Below are 18,591 nucleotides of genomic sequence, written 5' to 3'. Positions count from 1 at the left end.
TTCTTCCATATTTCGTTGCGTTATGCCTCGTTTCATATCGTTTTTATAGAAAAGTAAAACTCCGTTTTTCAAGAGGCGTAACACGTCAATTCGTATTCAGAAACATTTTGCGCGGCGACACGCGATACTTTTCGAGAGCGAACGGTTCGACGAAACTGGGACGAATCGGTGGCGGAATATCAAACGTTTATGGCGCGAGATTAAACGAAAATATCGAAGCGAGAGAAGGCTCGAGGAGAGGTAATTACGATGAACGACAGGGTCGTTAAAGCGGAATTATCGTCCGACCTTGGCTCGGAAACCTGCAACGATGTCGAGAAAAATGCCACGTATACGTGCTTGTTTTCATGCACATGGTTTCATTGAAACTACTCGAGCATTTTCATCCTCCCGCCGCTAAAAATAACTACGTATAATCAAGCGTTGTTAATGGTTAGCTTGTTCGCTAACTACTAATGCTCGACGAAATTTTGCCGACGGTTGCACGTTCAATCTCGCCAAAAGTCGAATACTTTTTGTATCTTGCCGATTTAACGATCGGCAAATGCGAGACAATACCTTTTAACGTTTGAGCAATTTTTCCATCAATTTGGGGAAAAATCTTGGATATTTTGCCAAATCACAAAGTGCACTGAGACCGTTGGACGCCTGTCGGAGAGAATCAAACGGCCGTAATTTCGAAGGAACGGGCTAGGTCGTGGTATTCACGACCGCCGCGCCGCGCCGCGACCTCGAAATTCCCAGATGCGATGAAATTAGGCGGCGCGGCGCTGGAATTTCTCTGCGGCCTCTCGCGCAACCGCTGCATTCACCAGCGTAAACAGCCTCGATCGGGCAACGGCCATTCGCGCGCATTTCGTTTCGTTTGGTCTCGTTTGGTTTCGTTTCGCCTAGTCTTGCCAGGCTCGCGTTGGCTAGGTCGGTCGCTCGGATATTAATTAATCTCTTTCGCAGTTTCCTTTGATGTTTTCCAACGTCCGGAGGAGTAATCCGATTTGTTCGCGACGGACCGGCCGTCCTCGGCTTAGATAATTAAACGGTTGCCATTTTCCGTCACCACGGGTCAGCCTTTCGAGCGGACTCCGATCCCTCGAGCTTGTTTTCCCAACGCGAATCGAATTCACCATTCTTTGTAACACGCGTCGATTTATCCCTTAAGTGCTCGCTCGTTAAATTTTCCTCGCTAAAGTTGTATCGATAGCAATATCGTGGAAAAACAGAGCTTCCTCTACTTTTGTATTTATGACACGAAATGAAACTTTAGCTACGTAATACACGAGAGCCAGACCTTAAGAGGTTAACGAATGATTTATTGCACGTTCATCTGGTGTCGTTAAGTCACTCTATGCATAATAAACGAAAGACAATTACTACGGCACGCATACCCCTGCATACTGATAACCTTTATCATCTTTGCCAATTTCCCAACTTTCTTGTCCCAAGTATATATCAATGCGAGAAGGATTCAATTTGCTTCAAAAATATGATACAACGAACCTTTGAATTTTCGTTTATACAGAATTACGTCAGACATAAAGGATGCCTGTCCATCCTTGTTTAGAAAATTACGCGCACTGATTTGTAACAACGACTCGTTATTAACAACGATTATTATCATCTCGTCGTAGTTAAAATCCTTGACAAACAGCGAGTTAAACAATAAGAGAGTAAAAAGCGTGGACGAGTCGACAGGACGGAGCAGTTGCTGTTACCTTTAGAATTCTGCCCAAACCCAAGGAAAATTTCCCCCGATGAAACACGCAAGATACGGTTGGAGGCGCCGGCAGACGACAAAGAATATTCCAAAAGAGCAGGTACATTGGAAACACGAAGGTCACCTTCGCTTTTTTAAACCAGATTAGACGACTTTCTTTCTGCAGGTAGAAGTTTCCTAACGTTCCCACGAAGGTAAGGTCAGGAATGTACGTTAAGGAGGAAACCGCGTAGTCTTTTATATGTTGCCTTTTATACACGAATGTCTATGACACTTTGCCACATAGCGAAGTTCACAGGATCCTGTTTTTTACCATTCTCGTAAGTAGCTCTTTTCCACATATTTACGATGTCTGTCTGCTATAATCTCGTCGCGTCGAAGAATATCGTAACAGAGAACGCCAACATGTGCCATCGCCATCAAATATTTACCTTTTCTTCCGTACCTAGTTTCTTCGTCGTTCAACGTTTTCCATTTGTCGCAACGTTGGACTTATTAATGGTTACAAGGGTAGGTTACGGTACAAGGATCGTACGAAAAAGTCTCCACCGCCAACTCCGTCAAGTGTGCCACGTTCGAGTAACCTGATCCAAGCGATTAGTTTGGTAATGGACGCGAACCCGGCAATTTTCTGGCATATCCTTACACGGATCATCAGCCTCTTGACTCGTGAATCTTAAGTAGCGTGATTTACGCGACCTTTGCGGCATGTCCCGCGGTCTCGTTCCAGAAATATTTAAAAGAAGAAGTACGCAGCTGTGGCTAACGAGACCCGTCCAGGGAACGTGGAAGTTTCCGCATTAGCCGAAACTGCGAAAGGAAAACCGGCAAATTACCTAAATCCCACCGGACTGCAGGTTTTCCGGTAAAAAGGAGCAACCAAACGTGCTTCAGCCATAATCTCTCTCTGTCGTTTGGACATGTTCTCTCTATGTTCACAGATGCAGATATTCGTTTAAACGTCCCGACAGATCTCGTGTTTCAAAATCTAATTTTTATGACAAAGATGTTTAAAAGTTTCTGATCGAATCGATCCACGAATAAAGATCATGTCCGGGTTAATCATAGTCGGCCAAGTTGGAATATCGTTCGCACGATAATTACCCCTTTCGAGATTAACGCGACACCCTATCTAAAATTTGAGTAACTCGACTAATCGGAACAGAGCTATATATACCTACCTGCGTTTGAATATTTTTCATTCACACCGTCCGATCTCGGTCGTCGTAATAAGAAATCTCTGGTGAATAATTTCATCGGCGCTGCAGCGACGAAGAAACGAAACGGAGGCATTGAATTAACGACCGACGCGACATTGCGCGAAAAAAGGCGAAGGAAAGGCACGCGATTTTCCTCCGCGCTGAAAAAAGATAAAGAAAAATCGTTCCAGTTTCCTTGATTCGTCCGGTTTTGAAATAACGCCGCGACCCTGAGTTCCCTTTCATGAAAGAAACACACGTACCGTATTCATTCTCCGGCTTTATCTCCGCTTCGTCTACCATTTACCTTTTTCTTTCCTTTTTTATCTTTGCATTTTCGACCCTTTTTTAGCCCCAATTTCGGCTCGCAGCTCGCTTCGAGCCAAAGGACGTTTGAAAAGCGACGCTCGCGAATCGTGCAAATGTCAGGAGGCACGCGGTTCTACGTATTAATTTCCTCTTTTGGAATTACGCCGTGTCGCAGAACGACCATCGTTACACCCCAAAAACTCTTTTTATCTCTTCCGCCAGAGATTTTCGACACGGCGCTTGTTTAAAGGAGTTATCGTTACATACACGATCTTCCCACTCAATGACAATCATCACGTTTGCCCACTTTGATAACTTTCTTCTCGTTGTTCTTCCTGGTCGGGGCTTCTCCGTAACGCTCGGCGATTACTCAGAAATTTAAGTTCGGTCAATATCGTAACGCGTTCAAAGCAAAACTCTTTTTTTTTTTTGCAAGATCAGACGAAGAACGTTCGTCTAAATAATTAGTATCGCGATCAACCGAACCGTAAAATATATCAATAAATGAAAATTTTGAATTTTTGCGTAAATAAGGAATGTCGTTTTATACGAAAAACGAAAAGTTGGAAAGAACGTAATGGAAATAAATGCAAGGAAGCGGCGTACGACGCGAAATTTCGTATCAAAGAAGGCAAATTTTCAAGATAATGCATCTGCTAGGAGTTATAAATGATTCAGCATATCGCGCGTAACGGAGGGATATTCGATTCTTATGGAAAAGGAACAAAACCATTCATTGATATTCGAAACGTTATCTCCTTGCAGATGTATCGGTTTCTGTATTCCACGAACGTTGTTTTAAACAGATTTTCAAGCAAAGTTCGACGCTCGTTCAGTTCCATCAAATATTTCGAAAAACGAATCGAAAGATATCAGCGGAACCTTTTTAAAACGATATCTGTCTTTGCTCGTCGCCGTACGAAGATGCAAATTTCGCTGCGCGTATTACATTATCGATTACTCGCTCCAAGTTAGGCGAACGTTCGCTCGAGCGTCGGGGAAACGAATGTTTCGTCTGAAATATCGTGTCAAGCATTACCTTAACCATTTGCAGGAAGCGTAACGCTAAATATAGGCAAGCTAATATCGGTACAAAACGGCGTAACACGACGAAAAGTTCGCCTACTTTCAACGCTCCAGTTGGAATTTCAATCGATTAGCCAAACCTGATATCACTGGTCCTACGTCCCTTGTAAATTTCAATTATCGAATTATCCGACAGAAGAATAGAAAATCTATTCTACGCGTACAAAGCTATTGGCTCCTTTATATCCTCGCATAATTAATAATAATAATTGCATCGTGGGTGAATAGATTTTGTTGGTGTTGTAAATTATAGCAAACTCTCGTACGCTTCGCACCACGCCCATCGACGACGGACGAAACACATGTTCTATGATAAACGTCCAAGTAACCACAGTCGTTAATCAATTCCCTGCAATTAAATTCCACTTTCCTTCAATCAGCTGTGCGCACGATTGCCCCTTTTAATTATACCAGCAAACGGCTGCATACCGGGAAACCGATTAAATCGACGGAGAAGATGCGATATACCGATCGTACTTATCACCCATTAATCTTGCCATGGATAATAGACAAACAAGATCCTTCGCATCGAGATTCGTCCGTATCTCTATATTCGACGAGTAAGTTAAAAGCCAAATTAATTTTTACGATGTTTTCGCTTTATATCGCCTGCTCGTATTCACAATTTTAGTCGTATTCGGCACAATTTTTTCACGCGACCATTTTCGCTAGCTCGTTTATCTCCATTCCGTCCGCTTTCTATCTAATTTTATATTTAACTTTTCTCCGTACCGAATTATCTTTTGACGAAGCAACGCCCGCCAGCAACCGCGATCCAGAAAATCTACGTTCAACGACGCTCTCAGAGAGACGGTTTAACGATCTCAGGAAAGAAGCTAACCAAGAGGATCAACGAAGTCGAATCGACCACCGTGAAAACGAGGAAGAACACCACCGTACCGAACAACGCGCTGCTTTCAAAACGCACAGTGAATGAACGAAAGAAGAACGAAATTTGTTCGGCCAATTACACGCCATTGTCGTTCCTGCTGTCCATGTCGCGGCATTCTTTCACCACCTACGATCGTCAAAGCGAACTCTACACAAACGAGATTTTGTACTTTCGGCAGCTTGTTCCACGACCACGTTGCCGTGTCCACGAGCCCTTTACGATATTACTTTCAGCCAACTCGATACTCTATCGAATATCCGTTCCAAGTCCCTTACGCAAAATATATATCTCGTTCTTGCGATATTTGATTCAACGCGAAAACGTAAAAGCCACTTTATCGTAATAACGTATCTGCGATAAAATGTGCTTCAGCGTGAGAGCAATTTATTCGACGCGAACCGACCGAGATAAAACTTGTAGCTGCGAAGGGTTAAACGTAGCGGAAATATTTTCGACTCTGATATTCCTACTAATAACGAGCGAATCAACCTGTGTACGATACTTGCTGTTATACGCGTGCTTGTATCGTTCGCAATGTTCATCTTGCAGACCGCGAATATTCCGTGATCGAAGGTGCCGTGAAGTTAACCGCAAACTTGCCAATTTTGCGGTCACGCAACGGTAACTCGACTCGAACTTGGTATCGGAAGCCAGTGCTGCGTTTGAGATGCTTCGTTATCGCAAGTTTACGCGGTAATTTCCACTTCCACCCCTTCGTCTATGGATATCCGTGGCTGTCCTAAGTAAACCAGTTTCGCTTCGGTCGAGGCCAATCGAATCAGCTATTCGAAATATAAGCGAATTAAAATGCTTGTTTGCCGATCGTCGTTGTAGATGCAAACGCAGGCGAGTTACGCGGTCTTTAACGATGGTGATACGTTTATCTCGGCTGTTCCGACGGTACAGTCCTTACTTTACAAGACGCATTTTATCGCATCGTGCTGCGCTACAGCTAGCTCGAAAAACCTCTTCTAGACGAAGTTATTCGCGCAAATACTCGGCTGCCTCGCCATCGATTCGCGCAGACAGAGCTCGGGTCCTAACGACAAACGTCTCGTACGTACGAAACGAGGTTTCCTAGAGGGATCCGCGGCCAAATTTATCGAGCAGTTGAATTTACGGTGCAATACGTTTGCTTCTTGACTTTACGCCTCTTTCGATAATGGCGACTAAACGGCGATGAAGCAGCCATTTCCGCCTTTGTACGACTCCATTTCTGCTCTCCGTCGTGACTAGTCTTTTCACCGCGCCTCGGAAAACCATCGTCGTTATTAACCGTTAATTGTAACTCGTAGGTATCGAAGATATCTCGACGGATTCGCCAAACGAAATTCGTCGACGACAGCGTCCTTCAGCAGCGGAATTTTCAGCAGCGAGGGTCGATGAAATAAAAATGACATCGAAGGAGACGGAACACGCCAATCGCGAACGGACGTACGAGCAATCTAATCGGCCTCGCAACTTTTAATAGAATTCTGTCGAGTTTGCCGCGATACGGATGCAATGCGAAGGAATCCTATCAACCAGCGACTTTGATTCCTTATTGCGTTTATATCGAATCGATACGCTCGACTCTCGATATCTCGTCTTGATTACGGCGACACATCCAAGTACGTTTGGATATCGAGGCGGCAATAACGCGATTGTAATTTCTAAGGTTTCCGGGGTTATCCACCCCGTAATTCCAATTCGATCAACATGGCGATACGTACGAAATAAGTGGTTTTACAACGGCACAAGCAAATCGATAAAATTCTCCATAATATCCGAGAGATGACCATGCTGTCGCGAAAATGTCGGCAAAGTAAACACAACCTGCTTTGCGCATTATGATGCGAAAGCTCGAAAGTAAGATATAATCGCGGATCCAACTACGGATTGGATTCAGGATTAAGCGTAGAAGGTAGCCGTTCGCGTGCAACTGACGCTTCGTACGCCAGTGAATTTTTCAATTACTTTAACTTGCTTGCGCGTTAGGTATATTAAAAGTACTCGAGGCCGTTTTTACGAAAAAAAAAAAAAAGAAAAAAAAAGAGAAAACTATAAGAGAAATTTTACGATGTTCCAGCAAAAGACACGCAACTTTTGCGGGTAAATTCGCGAGAGATCTTACCTCGGTGTGGTATCCAGCGTACAAAATGGAAGTGCGAACCGAATGGAACGCCTGAACCGAGCACGCACCTTTTTCACTTTCACTGGTAGCCGCCCGTATTCCGTGGAAGGCGGTTCGTTCTCGCGAAACACCTCGCTGGAAACAGCGTCGCCTCGTTACCGAACTCTTCGACGATTCCCTTAACGGGATTGCGAGCGCGCGACCGGAAACCAACGGAAACGAAGAGGGATGAAAAATAGGGGACGCGATGGCGCTGAATATTTATAGGGACGTCCTGCATAAACAACGTGACCGGGCGCGATCGCCGTGAAATTATCTCGCCGTTCCGCGATCCTACATTTGCATGTCGGAATACAAGACCGTTTTGCTCGGACAAACGAGATTTCGATCGTTTCTAGCCAACGGGTGAATTTATGTAATCGTAACCGTTATCCAAAAAGATTGGACTTTTATTTGGACGTTTATTTTCGACTATCGTCGGATTAAAACGAACTTTTTACTTTTACGATCGGAGTCGTACGATCTGTTCCTCGGTATGTCGATTTTCATTCGTCCAATCGTTAACGCCTGTATATATTTTTATAGCAATATGTTTCTATTACACGCTTGTAACGAAAAAGAGAGAAACAATTGGATCGTGCGTTTTTATAACGCAGAATAACGGAAGAGAAGAGTAAACTTAAAAGAGCTGCGTCCAGTAACTTTCCTAAAAATAATTCGCAGTGGAGCGCGGAAGAAGCTCGCACAGGCAGGAGACGCAAATATCCTGTAAATAAAGTACAGAGCACTTACAAAATGCTCGGCTGCTTGAAGAAGCATTTCGGACAACCGGGTTCTCGCTTCTTACAAACGAGAACCAGATGTCCCCGTATCCTCTGTACATTATTCGCAGCATACGCTAGTCTCTTCTCCCACGGCCATGAATCGCCCGAAGGTCACCGTGCATCGTTTCATTCGATTTACATTTTCTCCCTACTCCGTCTAACTTGAGCATAAAAAAAGCATTTTATACTTTCTTTAACTCGTTAAGGACCAATAAAATTGTAAAATCCAAACGAAGGAAGATACAAGAAACAGTGGCGAAGAGAATATCAATCTCTTTTACGATCGTAATGTTGGAAAGCAGAGTTCGATCAAGCCAATTAACAGATTGACGGTAAAGGAAACGCGAAACACGGAAAATATGTTGACGAAACGAAGGAAATAAAAACTCGAGGCCTCGACTCGTCGGAGGCTAACCACGGCGAGAATAAGTCCAGTTATGCAAATTCGGTGTGGTATTCGGTAGTTTCGACAGATGCGTCGCGCGATACGCATCTCTAAATGGTAAAATAGAACCGTTTCCCTAGGAAATTTCATGGAAACGAGGAGGAACTGTTCCAGAATCGTACGAACGAGGCCCGTGGAGATAACAGTACCGCGCGGTGCGCGCAGTGTAAATGCCAAGAGGCGCGTCTTCGACGAGCGTTGCATTCTACCGAGGACTTTTTCTCCACGCACACATATTTAACCTGCGACACGGAGCTTCCACGAATCCTCGATTCGTTCGAATTCCTCTTCGATGAAACCGAACGTTTCGACGCGTTCGTTGTGCGCACAACGAACGAAGGTTGCGATATACGGAATTGCAATTAATAACTAATAAGTGAGTAACTTATCGTTGAAACATTTTTGGAAAAGAAAGAGAAAATTTCCGTGGACGAATTTCACAACGAAATCCCGTAACGAAGGGATCCTCGTTGCTGGATAATCCTACAACTATGCACATATAATGAAAATCGCTTTATCGCTGGGGATACCGGGGTCAGAGGTAGTTGCACGATGCTGCGGTATTCGTTGGAGCCGCTTCGGTTCGGTGACGAAGACTACGCGTGACAGAAATTTCATTTAGGTATTTCGTCACCGCGAGTGCCTGCACGCGTTATTTGCACACGACGCGACGAAAGCTGGTACACCACCGATCCGCTCGAAAGCGTAGAAGTGGAAGAGTCTCGACGCTAAAAGCACGATTTTTCCTGCGAGGAGTTCGACTACCGCCGAAAGGCTTGTTAACGGAACGTCGCTCGGTCTCATCGGTGTTCGACGGATTTGAACAAAGCTCTCGCGATAGGTAGATCGATCGACGCTCTACGATCGACGAAGAACGACTGATACAGGGAGGAAAACAAAATATATTTTACGACATGAGATAGCTCCGATTGTTTCTTTGCGCGATAAACGAGCAGATTTTTGTGAAATTTCTATTGGTACTACTAGAGTCTAAAAATTTAGAACGATAAAATACGAGGCCGTCGATCTTTTATCGGAGAGCAAACAAAGAGAAACGTCAGAAAATGCCATCGAAGCTAACGTTTTATTTCAGACAAAACCCAGCCATATTACAAAATTGTCGCTCGCCGCATATCGGATGGGTATAGAAACCGGACAAATAGATTTCGCACGAGTTAACCGACACGCAAGGGCCAAGACAAACGGAGACAGTCACTTGGTTGCTTTAAAGAAATAAACAGAATGGATCGGAATAGGAAATTTGATCACCTGCCTTCCTACTCTTCCAACCTCGCACACGCCATATCATTTCTGTTTCTTTTTTTCTCTATTTTATCCCCAAGAAAATAATTACAAAATTATTAGGTACTCGACGTAAGGAACGACCACTTCCGGCACCATTTTTCTCCCAGCTTTACGCGCTGTGTACTTTACCGATTACAATCGATCGACGCGACACTTTTTTTCAAACAACATCAAACGCTAGCGTCTGAAACCGTCAAACATTGGTCTGAAAGATCATTTGGAAAAACTAAAACGCGGTGGTAACGTCGATTCCTCGAGGACAGACGTAAGTTTACGTGATTCGTTTTATTAAATTTTATCACGATGTTTAATGGAAAACAGCTGGAAAATGCGAGTGCAGGATCGTCTCGATCTATTATAGTTTCGTTTGAACGTAGATCACTCGAGTATCACGAAACTAGCACCAGTTCAAAGTATCAAGTTCTCACGTTATTCGATCCATGTACAATTTAACGAGTCGTTCGTAACGCTATCGTAATCGGAGAAAAATGAAGACAAACCACGTTAATAAATAAAAGAGGTAAAAAAAAACACGAAGAAAGAAGCGTGTAACGTACAAACAATTATACGGAGCGACTGAAAAAAATATTCTGTCGACGAAGCGAAATAAGGACTGTCGTACAGAGTATAAAGGATTTCGCCGGCACAGAAAAATCGCGCGACAAAAGGTAATACAGAAAGAAAGTCGGAAACACTGACAGCACGTAGAATGATAAAGTATGCCGATAAACGGACGCGAACAATGCGAAACGCGACTGGATCACGCACGGTGCAGGAATCGAAGCGAGAGAGTGAGGGGGATAGGGGGGGGGATTAGAGAAAGGGAGAACGAAAATAGTATCGCGAACGTCCGAACCACGCGAGAGTTCCTGCGGAACTGACGGCCACTTCCGTACGATCGTGGAAAAATCACGGGACTACCCCGTGTTTGGTGGGGTAGCAGTCACACGACCGCAATCCTTCGCGCACCCCCCACGACTACGGAGTACTACGGGAACATGGAACGCGGAATACTATGCGAGCGCCACGCTAACCCTCCGGCTGGTTGAATGATCACCGAAACTAAAGGGTTGCCCGGCAAATTCCAAAAATTGACGATTTCAGGCCGATAAGGGACATTTTAGATCGGTCTTTTTTTTATTTTATTTTGATTTTGCTTCTAGTTTTAGCTTCGCTGTTGGTTTGACTTTTGAAAAAATCTGATGAATTGCGCGAAAGGGTTAGGAGAATTGATACGCACCTGTGGGGAGGGGGGAGGGATGGAGGGAACTGTGATCGATTCGAACGCGTTTCCGTGCAAGAAAAATAAGAATTAAGAGCTTCGGCAGGCTGTAAATTCGACCGCCAAATTTGTATCGGGATATATGGAAAAGTTGATCTTACGTAGTTATAGTCGTCTTGCTCGGATATTATATCAAATATCCTCGCTTACTTAGTTTAGATTTTGATCGTTTGTCGCATACGCGTAAAAAGCGAGTAGATCATATCACGAACGATCTTACCTTATTTTTTATTTTCCGGACAGTTGGAATTATCGGGATCGATAATAACTTACCTGCAACATAGAAAGAAATTGCACGCATTAGGTTGGAAATGTTATTACGATTCGCTCCGTAGATCTTACTACCGTGTCATTTCGTATTGTTCGTTACTGTCGTATTAACATCGTTCGATTCGATGTTAGCGTCATTTAATTTTAATATTATCGTCTCGATAGCTCCAGTAGTCGAAGTAACGCGAATTAACGTCCTTACTATGACGAATGTTTATAAAATGACAATTTGATGCGCTGAAATTCATTGATTATCTTTTCAAGCTAGTAAACTTCCACGAAATGCGATATTACAAATACATTAGCTTACGTCGCAATGGGCTTGATAAAGGTCTTCAGATATTTAATGTCTTGCCATTTTGTTAAACGTACAGAACAATTCTTTCTCATCGATCGATTTCGATACGCTGAAAATCGGAAACGAGTTGACGGTCGAATCGATACTATCGGATGAAAAATTATCACAAAATCGTTACTATTTGGGACTAACCCGAACCAAACATCGTTAGTATTCCGAATACGTCGCGTCTGTTTACGCGAATAAAAATTTCCAAATATACGAACGACGAGCGAGAAGCGTCACCGACATTGTCAAAGTACAGTACGCTTTCGTTAGTTTTTCGGACAGAATCGTTAGATTTAAAAGTAAAGAACTAGCGCACACCTGCGAAAATGCGCGATTACGTAGCGACATTTTTAAAAGGGTAAAATATCGGATGAAAAATATCGAATTATATAGGATATTTGTTACGTGAAACCTGCGGCTATCGCGTGAAACGTAGTTTCATAATTCTCTAACGAAACAACCATCAAACCAATTCCTCTCTCGTCAAAGTGACAATCACCCACTTGCACGAGTTCACACGTACAATTCCCATTGCGATCGTTAACTCGACAGACGATCATCTAACCTTGTTGCTCCGGCTGGTCTGACAGCGTCGTACCGCACGCTGAGCTTTCTGCGCTGGTTCCTCGGGCTCCTGATCACCTCTCTGCCATCCCTGTGGACCTTCGCACCGCCGCACCCGAATCTTTGCGAGCTCAACGGCTGATAAGTGTCCGTGGCGCAACGACGGATGCAACTGCAGCAGTTCGACATGCCAGAAACTCGTTATCTGCTTCAAGAAATTCGAACGCTCTTCTTCTCTTCCTTCACGAGGACGTTGACGAGTTACGTGGGCGTTTCTTCGCGAGCTTGCTTCTCGAAAAACCAAAAGACCGATCGTAGTAAGATTCACGGATCGACGGCCACCCTGAACGAAGCCGCTGTTTCATCGAGCCAGCTACGAATTGCAACGCGGCGGACATGCCGAACTTCCGGATTCCCCGCGACCGGATTCCTGCCGAAGCCACCGTGTGCACGCTGAAATTTCGAGAAGCGGTTCTTTTTATCTCGCCGATTCCGTTCAGATCCGCGCCCACTTCTTCCTTCCCGACCATCGACCATCGATTCGTTGGGTCATCATCGTCCGATCTCTCGATCAAGCGATTGTTCGAGTCTCTGGTCTTCTCCTCCTAACGTTTGGAGTTTACGACTGTCAACTTTTATACGATCGTGAAATAACCGGTGACTTCCTGAAAATTGCTTCGGGGACTTATTAAACATCGACGTTCGTGCGTATGCTCGGCGATCGAACAAGTTTTGCATCCATCGACCCGGCGTCTTCGTTGTACGAAGATTTAGTGGACGATACAAGCGCGTGAGTCGAGAAGGCGAGAAATTTATGTGCACCGGATGTCTGTAAGGATTCGTAACGTTGGTTTTGAAGCGGATACGCTGTACAAAGTTTCTAATGTACGGCCATCTCTGGAGTCGGCAAAACTGTGCAGAAACTGTCCGAGGCAACCGCGTACCTATAAATCCCCATAATAACGGCACCTTGGTAACGACTTTAAAAATAGACCGGTGACACGGAACGTCGAAATCATCGTGTTGATCGTACGATGTGCTTGGACAAAATGAAGATATTTCTACGCGACTGCCGTAGTCTTCGTAAACTTCTCTGCAACCGCTGAAAAATCGATATGGTTGTTAGAGCGGTCGGATAAACAGTTCGACGGATGAAGCGAGCCGGCAGGTAGGCGATCGAGCGATCCGTTGACGATTTCGTGCACGATCGAAATTCAGAGGGGGGCAGGACGCAACGCAGAATCGAGCTGCAGGAGACGAAGCGCGGAGCGCGGAACGTAGAGGACGCGAAACAATGTGGATGGCGGCGGACCGGTTGCGTAGCGATCCTCCTCGTGTATTTCAGACACGTACATAGGAAACGTCGTTCCAGCTACGAGCTTTTTATTCCTTCTTTATCTTTCTTCTCGCGCGTTCCATTGCTCCCACCCTGCATGTTCCACGGGACCATCCGCCTCCTTTAATAATTGTTCAACGACTCTTAATATTCGAGCAACGACTGCAACGTCGATTCTACATCGTGTAGTTACTCTCGTGTCGGAGAACGTGCCGACGAAGCCGATGGTTCGGCCCGAACGACCATGCAAACCATTTCTCCATCTATTCCAAGGTAACAAGGTATCAGGTATCTCGTCCAATTTTCATTAAACCTGCTATTTCGCAAACATTATTCGTTTAAGGAACACGAACGAAAGAACTGATGTTCCGCGGATGCTAAGTCGGAACATCCATTCGAAAGAAGCCAAGTAACGATGTAAATTGCAAAAGCGAAACTAACAAAGACGAATAAACGAGATAAGACGAAGGATAACGTCGGAGACCACAAATCGCTATCCCACAGTTGGCAACAAAGTAATCAAAGTAATCGTTTCTTCGACTACACCACAGGATGAAACTCGAAACGTTTCCACGATAGTTCCATTCTTCTACTTCTAAAAATGCTCTCTTCGTTAAATTTCCATGAACCTTCGATACGATACACGGTTGTATATCGTCCGATTTAACGCCGATTCGTCTCATCGACGAACGACGCCGATTAATATTCGATATAATATCTAATCGCACTTGACACTTTAACTCGAAATTCCAATCACTCGCGTTCTAATTAGTCGACGCGATATTCGTGCCATTCGACGTTTCGAACGAGTCTCTCAAATCAAGGCGGATCGAGGCGATAACGATTTCTTTCGCTTTACTCTCGTATCTACGTTCGTTTCTCCAATTTGCTCTTCGCACTGGAATCTATCCATTTAGAACGAGAAGAGAGACAAGGCGAAAATTTCGAAACAAAGAGAAACAAATCGCGGACGTTGGCGGATGATCGAGTCGCCGAGCTGTTTCGCGGCGGCTGCGGTTCGAACGATACTGGCCGGCACAAGTTCGCGCCGAAAGAAGCGCAGACAACGAAGAAATGGAAGAAGCATCGCGGCGCGGCGTACAGACGAGCAGCGGAGGAGACACACGTGTTCGCGCGTATGTCAGCTGGGGATGTTTGTTCGCGTAGCGCCGCGGCGTCGTCGCGACTCGACCAACGTGTCGTCCTTCGTTTCTGCCAGCACTCTGCGTCACCTCGTTTATCGCTAGACAAAATCGAGATGCTCGACGACTCGAACAATACATAAAATACAAACGATGCCGGCATAAATCACTTTGAAGACGTTTCTTTCTTCGTTTCGTCAAAATGAACGCTCGAACAAAACGGAATCGTTCTTTGCGATATAAAACCATATTGTTGGAAAATTACTCTGACTCGTCCTACCTTCTCGCCGCGATTACTCCATCGCTTTACCCTGTGCAACTTTACGTTTTTATTTCGCCATTTCGTTTGCCACAGTTTCTTCTGGAAGCAGTCCGGACTTCTTTTGGTCAGATCCGGAATTCTTATTTCCGTTTCGCAGCCGGCTGGTGGCAGCTGCGCAAAGAAGTCGCCAGTTGCGTTCTTGGAAACGGTTTCTACCGTTTCTAGGCGGGGTGCGCAGCGCTGGCGCAACGTACTCGCGTAAAAGGGCTGGTTACCGCGCGAAATCATCTCGTTTCGAATCCATTGGGTCGCGCTTCGAGGAACCCATGGCGATTGGCATCGATCTGTTCGTCGAGCAATTAACCGTACAACCTATAAAGATCTCCGAACGAGAATCCGACGACATCCAGAGACACCGGGACGCGTTAGAATTCCTTCTTCCCTCGAAGGAAACGGTCTTGCCGTTGCCTCGTATAGCTCGCGATTCGTCGCGCAATCTGCTTCGTAAATTTTCCTTCGACGATTCAAGTTCCGACGATCGTTTCCTATATCGTCAATTTCTGGTGAAAAGTTTACCAGCCGGTCGTTTCGCGACATCGCTCGAGCGCGCACGCGCTTGAAACAAAAATTGCGCTTTGTTACAAATATAGCTTGTATTCGTCCGGTCCGGTACAGGCGGAAGGTACGTGGCGAGTATGACTGGATATAACGAGGCAACGGGTTAAGATTACTTAAAATACTCGTTGTATCTCGTATTCGCTGCGAATCTGGTCTCGAGGCGAGACGAGCGAGTGGGCCAGTAGATGAAACGCGAAAGAAGGCAAAGTGGTAGGAAGAGCGTCCGGTTGTTGATCCGACCGGTCGGCGAAGCACAGAAGCGCGTGTCGAGCGCCTATCGAGCTTCTATAGCCCTCGACCGATCGTAATTAACTCTGTTTTCTCGCGAGACGATCGGACCGATTCAGCATCCGTAATAGACATTCGATTTCCATAGAAAATTAGCGAAATGAAACGATGGTAATATTTTCACCGTTTTCTTTCGATTTTTCGCAACTTGGTTGTGCCCGCCACTTTCGAAAACAAGTTTACGCGTAATTTTCCATTATCGTTTCCCCTTTGTGCTCGACGAGGATATCTCGTTTCAGTTGCACTTTCGTCTACGAGTTCCGGCGTCGATCCAATTTCCACGATGAATTCGTTGCTGTATAAACGAATCGAGGAGAAATCTATATATAATGACGCGCAACAGACTAAGGAAAGAGAGAAAAGAAGGAATAGAATTTCCAAAGAGGCCGCTCGTTAGCACGCCGACGCGCTCTGGGATCTGTTGCGCGATGGTTTACTAATCAACGATATTAGTTTGTAAATGTTCATAATTGTATCATAAAAGTCGACGCGCGACAAGCTGTATTCGCGCGTTGGTTTCCACCCACGGATCAGTGTTTGCTATAATTGACCGAATATCGATCGGCCGTTTATGCAATCGCGCTGTCGTTCACGCTGCGACTACGTCGAAGGTGTGCAGATTAGTTTTCGCGCCAGCGAGTCGCAATTTCCTCGAAAAACGCTAAAAACATCCAAAAGCGGAGTAAAATCGGAGACGAAATCGCGGTCGACTGCTCGATCTTTATACCTTCTCCCGTATTACACGGCCGTGTCGTAATGCGTTCTTGCGTATCGTAAATCGCTAATATAACCGTCACTGGTTATGAATATTAGAAATTTCCAAGAATCGTACCCATTCGTGGTGAATTTCGTTGGAAATTTCGTATCGATCGTTTGAATTCCGAATGCATTTTACGCTTCCCTTCGGCTGACCATCACGTTCGTTAATAAAGTACAGCGGTCTGAAGGGCAGGCGTTAGGAACGTGAAGAACATTCGGAAAATTCGCGGAAGTCAGTGAAACGCGCCCGTGCGATCTTGCAACGCTTTCAAAACATCGACTCGGTGAGGTTACGCTCGATGAAATCTACTCGACTATCCATATCAATTTCACTACATACGATAGTTGCAAAATATTACGATCTTCCTACTTCGCGTAATATCGTCGTCAAAATCTTGAACATATATCGAACAATCGTATTTAACAAATTTAATATTTAACATATTCCATATTCCATATATTTAGCCATTATTAACAATTTGAGCTATTCATTTTGTTCGCGTCTGACTTGAAAACAACCTAACTTACGATCTAGATGACGCAAGTCGAAGAACATAATCCGCTAGATTTTAATTAAAAAGACTGCTGAACGGTCCGTAATTGAAACAAAGGAGGAGTACTCAAACTATTTTTCGTCACGGTCGATACAACGATGGAGTTTGGAAGACTTCTTCACCGGTCGAACTTTGCCAAACTAGCAGCTTTGAAAGCAAGTCAGTGAACAAGAAATAAGCGCGAAACTAAAACGCATATACCGGCCATCTCTGAAACGAAGAAACTTTATTTCGAGCACCGCAAACATCGTAGATATTACATCAGATATTTCGAAGCTTGCAGGGAAACAAGCGAACGAAAAGGTAAGAAGGCTGAAGGCTTAAACGCGTTTACTTGGAAAGGGAGGTGGACGTGGAAAGAAGACGTACAGGTTAATGGCACGAATGTTATTCGCGAGTGTTCTCGACGCGGTGAATCGGTGATCGTGAAAATTGTCAACGAATTATCGTAGAAAAAGAGAAGTTGGAAATCTGGGAGCAAGGTGCATTCACACGGAGACACGTGTTCGCCAGAAGCGCAAGGATCTCACGCCTCGACGATCCAGATGTCTCTTTTTGTCGATGTTCGACCCTTCGGGGATAGAAGTTCGCCAGAATTTCTTCTCTGACGTAACGGCATCACGCGAAAATGGAGCATGATATTCCAGCTTACTGCTGAAATCTTTGCCATTTTATCCGATATCCATAGAGAGAGCAGACTATTCCGCTCGGAGATTTTCCTATTTATTCTTCGCAAAAATATTCTTCGTACTTGATAACTTTGAACGATGAAACGTTCACAGCAACGATAATCGCGATACAAACAGTATCGATATACTTTATCAAAAGATCAAAGGACTAAAAACTTCCTTGGGGTACGAAGCGAGCGCAAGGTTGCAACGTTTATGGAAGTACGCTCGTCGTCGGCATTACGCTCGCGAATCTCGTCTTGCTCGAATCCATTCGGGAACAGGTAAGTCGAGAGACTGAGCGAAACGAGAAACACCATCGTGCACAGCACCGGCCGCTCTATCCGCTATCGATTTTTCTCTAGCGGATCTGAGACTGCCGCGCCGCCAAACATCGTCTTTCGTTCGCTGTCCGATTCGGCTTCTTTGGCAACGCGAGTTGCGATTCATCTCCTTCTTTTCTTAATATAATCGATATTATCTAACGGTTTAAGGCGATAGGGGATAAATTTCGACGAAAATTTACCGTCAGCGTACAGTTGTAAATTTGTACAGCTTGCTAATGGAAGGAATCGAGACGAAGAAAAGCGGAAGGACGATGAAAAAGCGAAAAGG

At 44.8% G+C, this 18,591-nt stretch overlaps 1 protein-coding gene across 11 annotated transcripts in view; it reads right to left on the bottom strand.

The window, feature by feature from the left end:
- LOC122568136 overlaps positions 1 to 18,591 on the bottom strand; it is a 187,620-nt gene that overhangs the window by 157,233 nt on the left and 11,796 nt on the right. For 4 of the 11 annotated variants that reach the window (XR_006316988.1, XM_043727515.1, XM_043727520.1 and 1 more), the window contains exon 1: positions 12,351 to 12,692. The exons of 2 other annotated variants lie outside the window; for them this stretch is intronic. Coding sequence is in view for 7 of the 9 variants with exons in the window: in XM_043727515.1 (XP_043583450.1) it covers positions 12,351 to 12,538 (188 nt within the window). In the remaining 2 variants the exon portion in view is untranslated. Of the gene's footprint in view, positions 1 to 7,313; positions 7,457 to 12,350; positions 12,695 to 18,591 lie in introns of those variants that run through there. 5 more of the 11 variants (XM_043727525.1, XM_043727526.1, XM_043727516.1 and 2 more) reach the window with 4 other exon arrangements.

The sequence above is a fragment of the Bombus pyrosoma genome, linkage group LG6, assembly GCF_014825855.1.
Source record: "Bombus pyrosoma isolate SC7728 linkage group LG6, ASM1482585v1, whole genome shotgun sequence".
Classification (NCBI taxonomy): domain Eukaryota; kingdom Metazoa; phylum Arthropoda; class Insecta; order Hymenoptera; family Apidae; genus Bombus; species Bombus pyrosoma.
The sequence above is the reverse complement of the archived record's forward strand: the minus strand, read 5'-3'. Positions and strand labels throughout refer to the sequence as shown.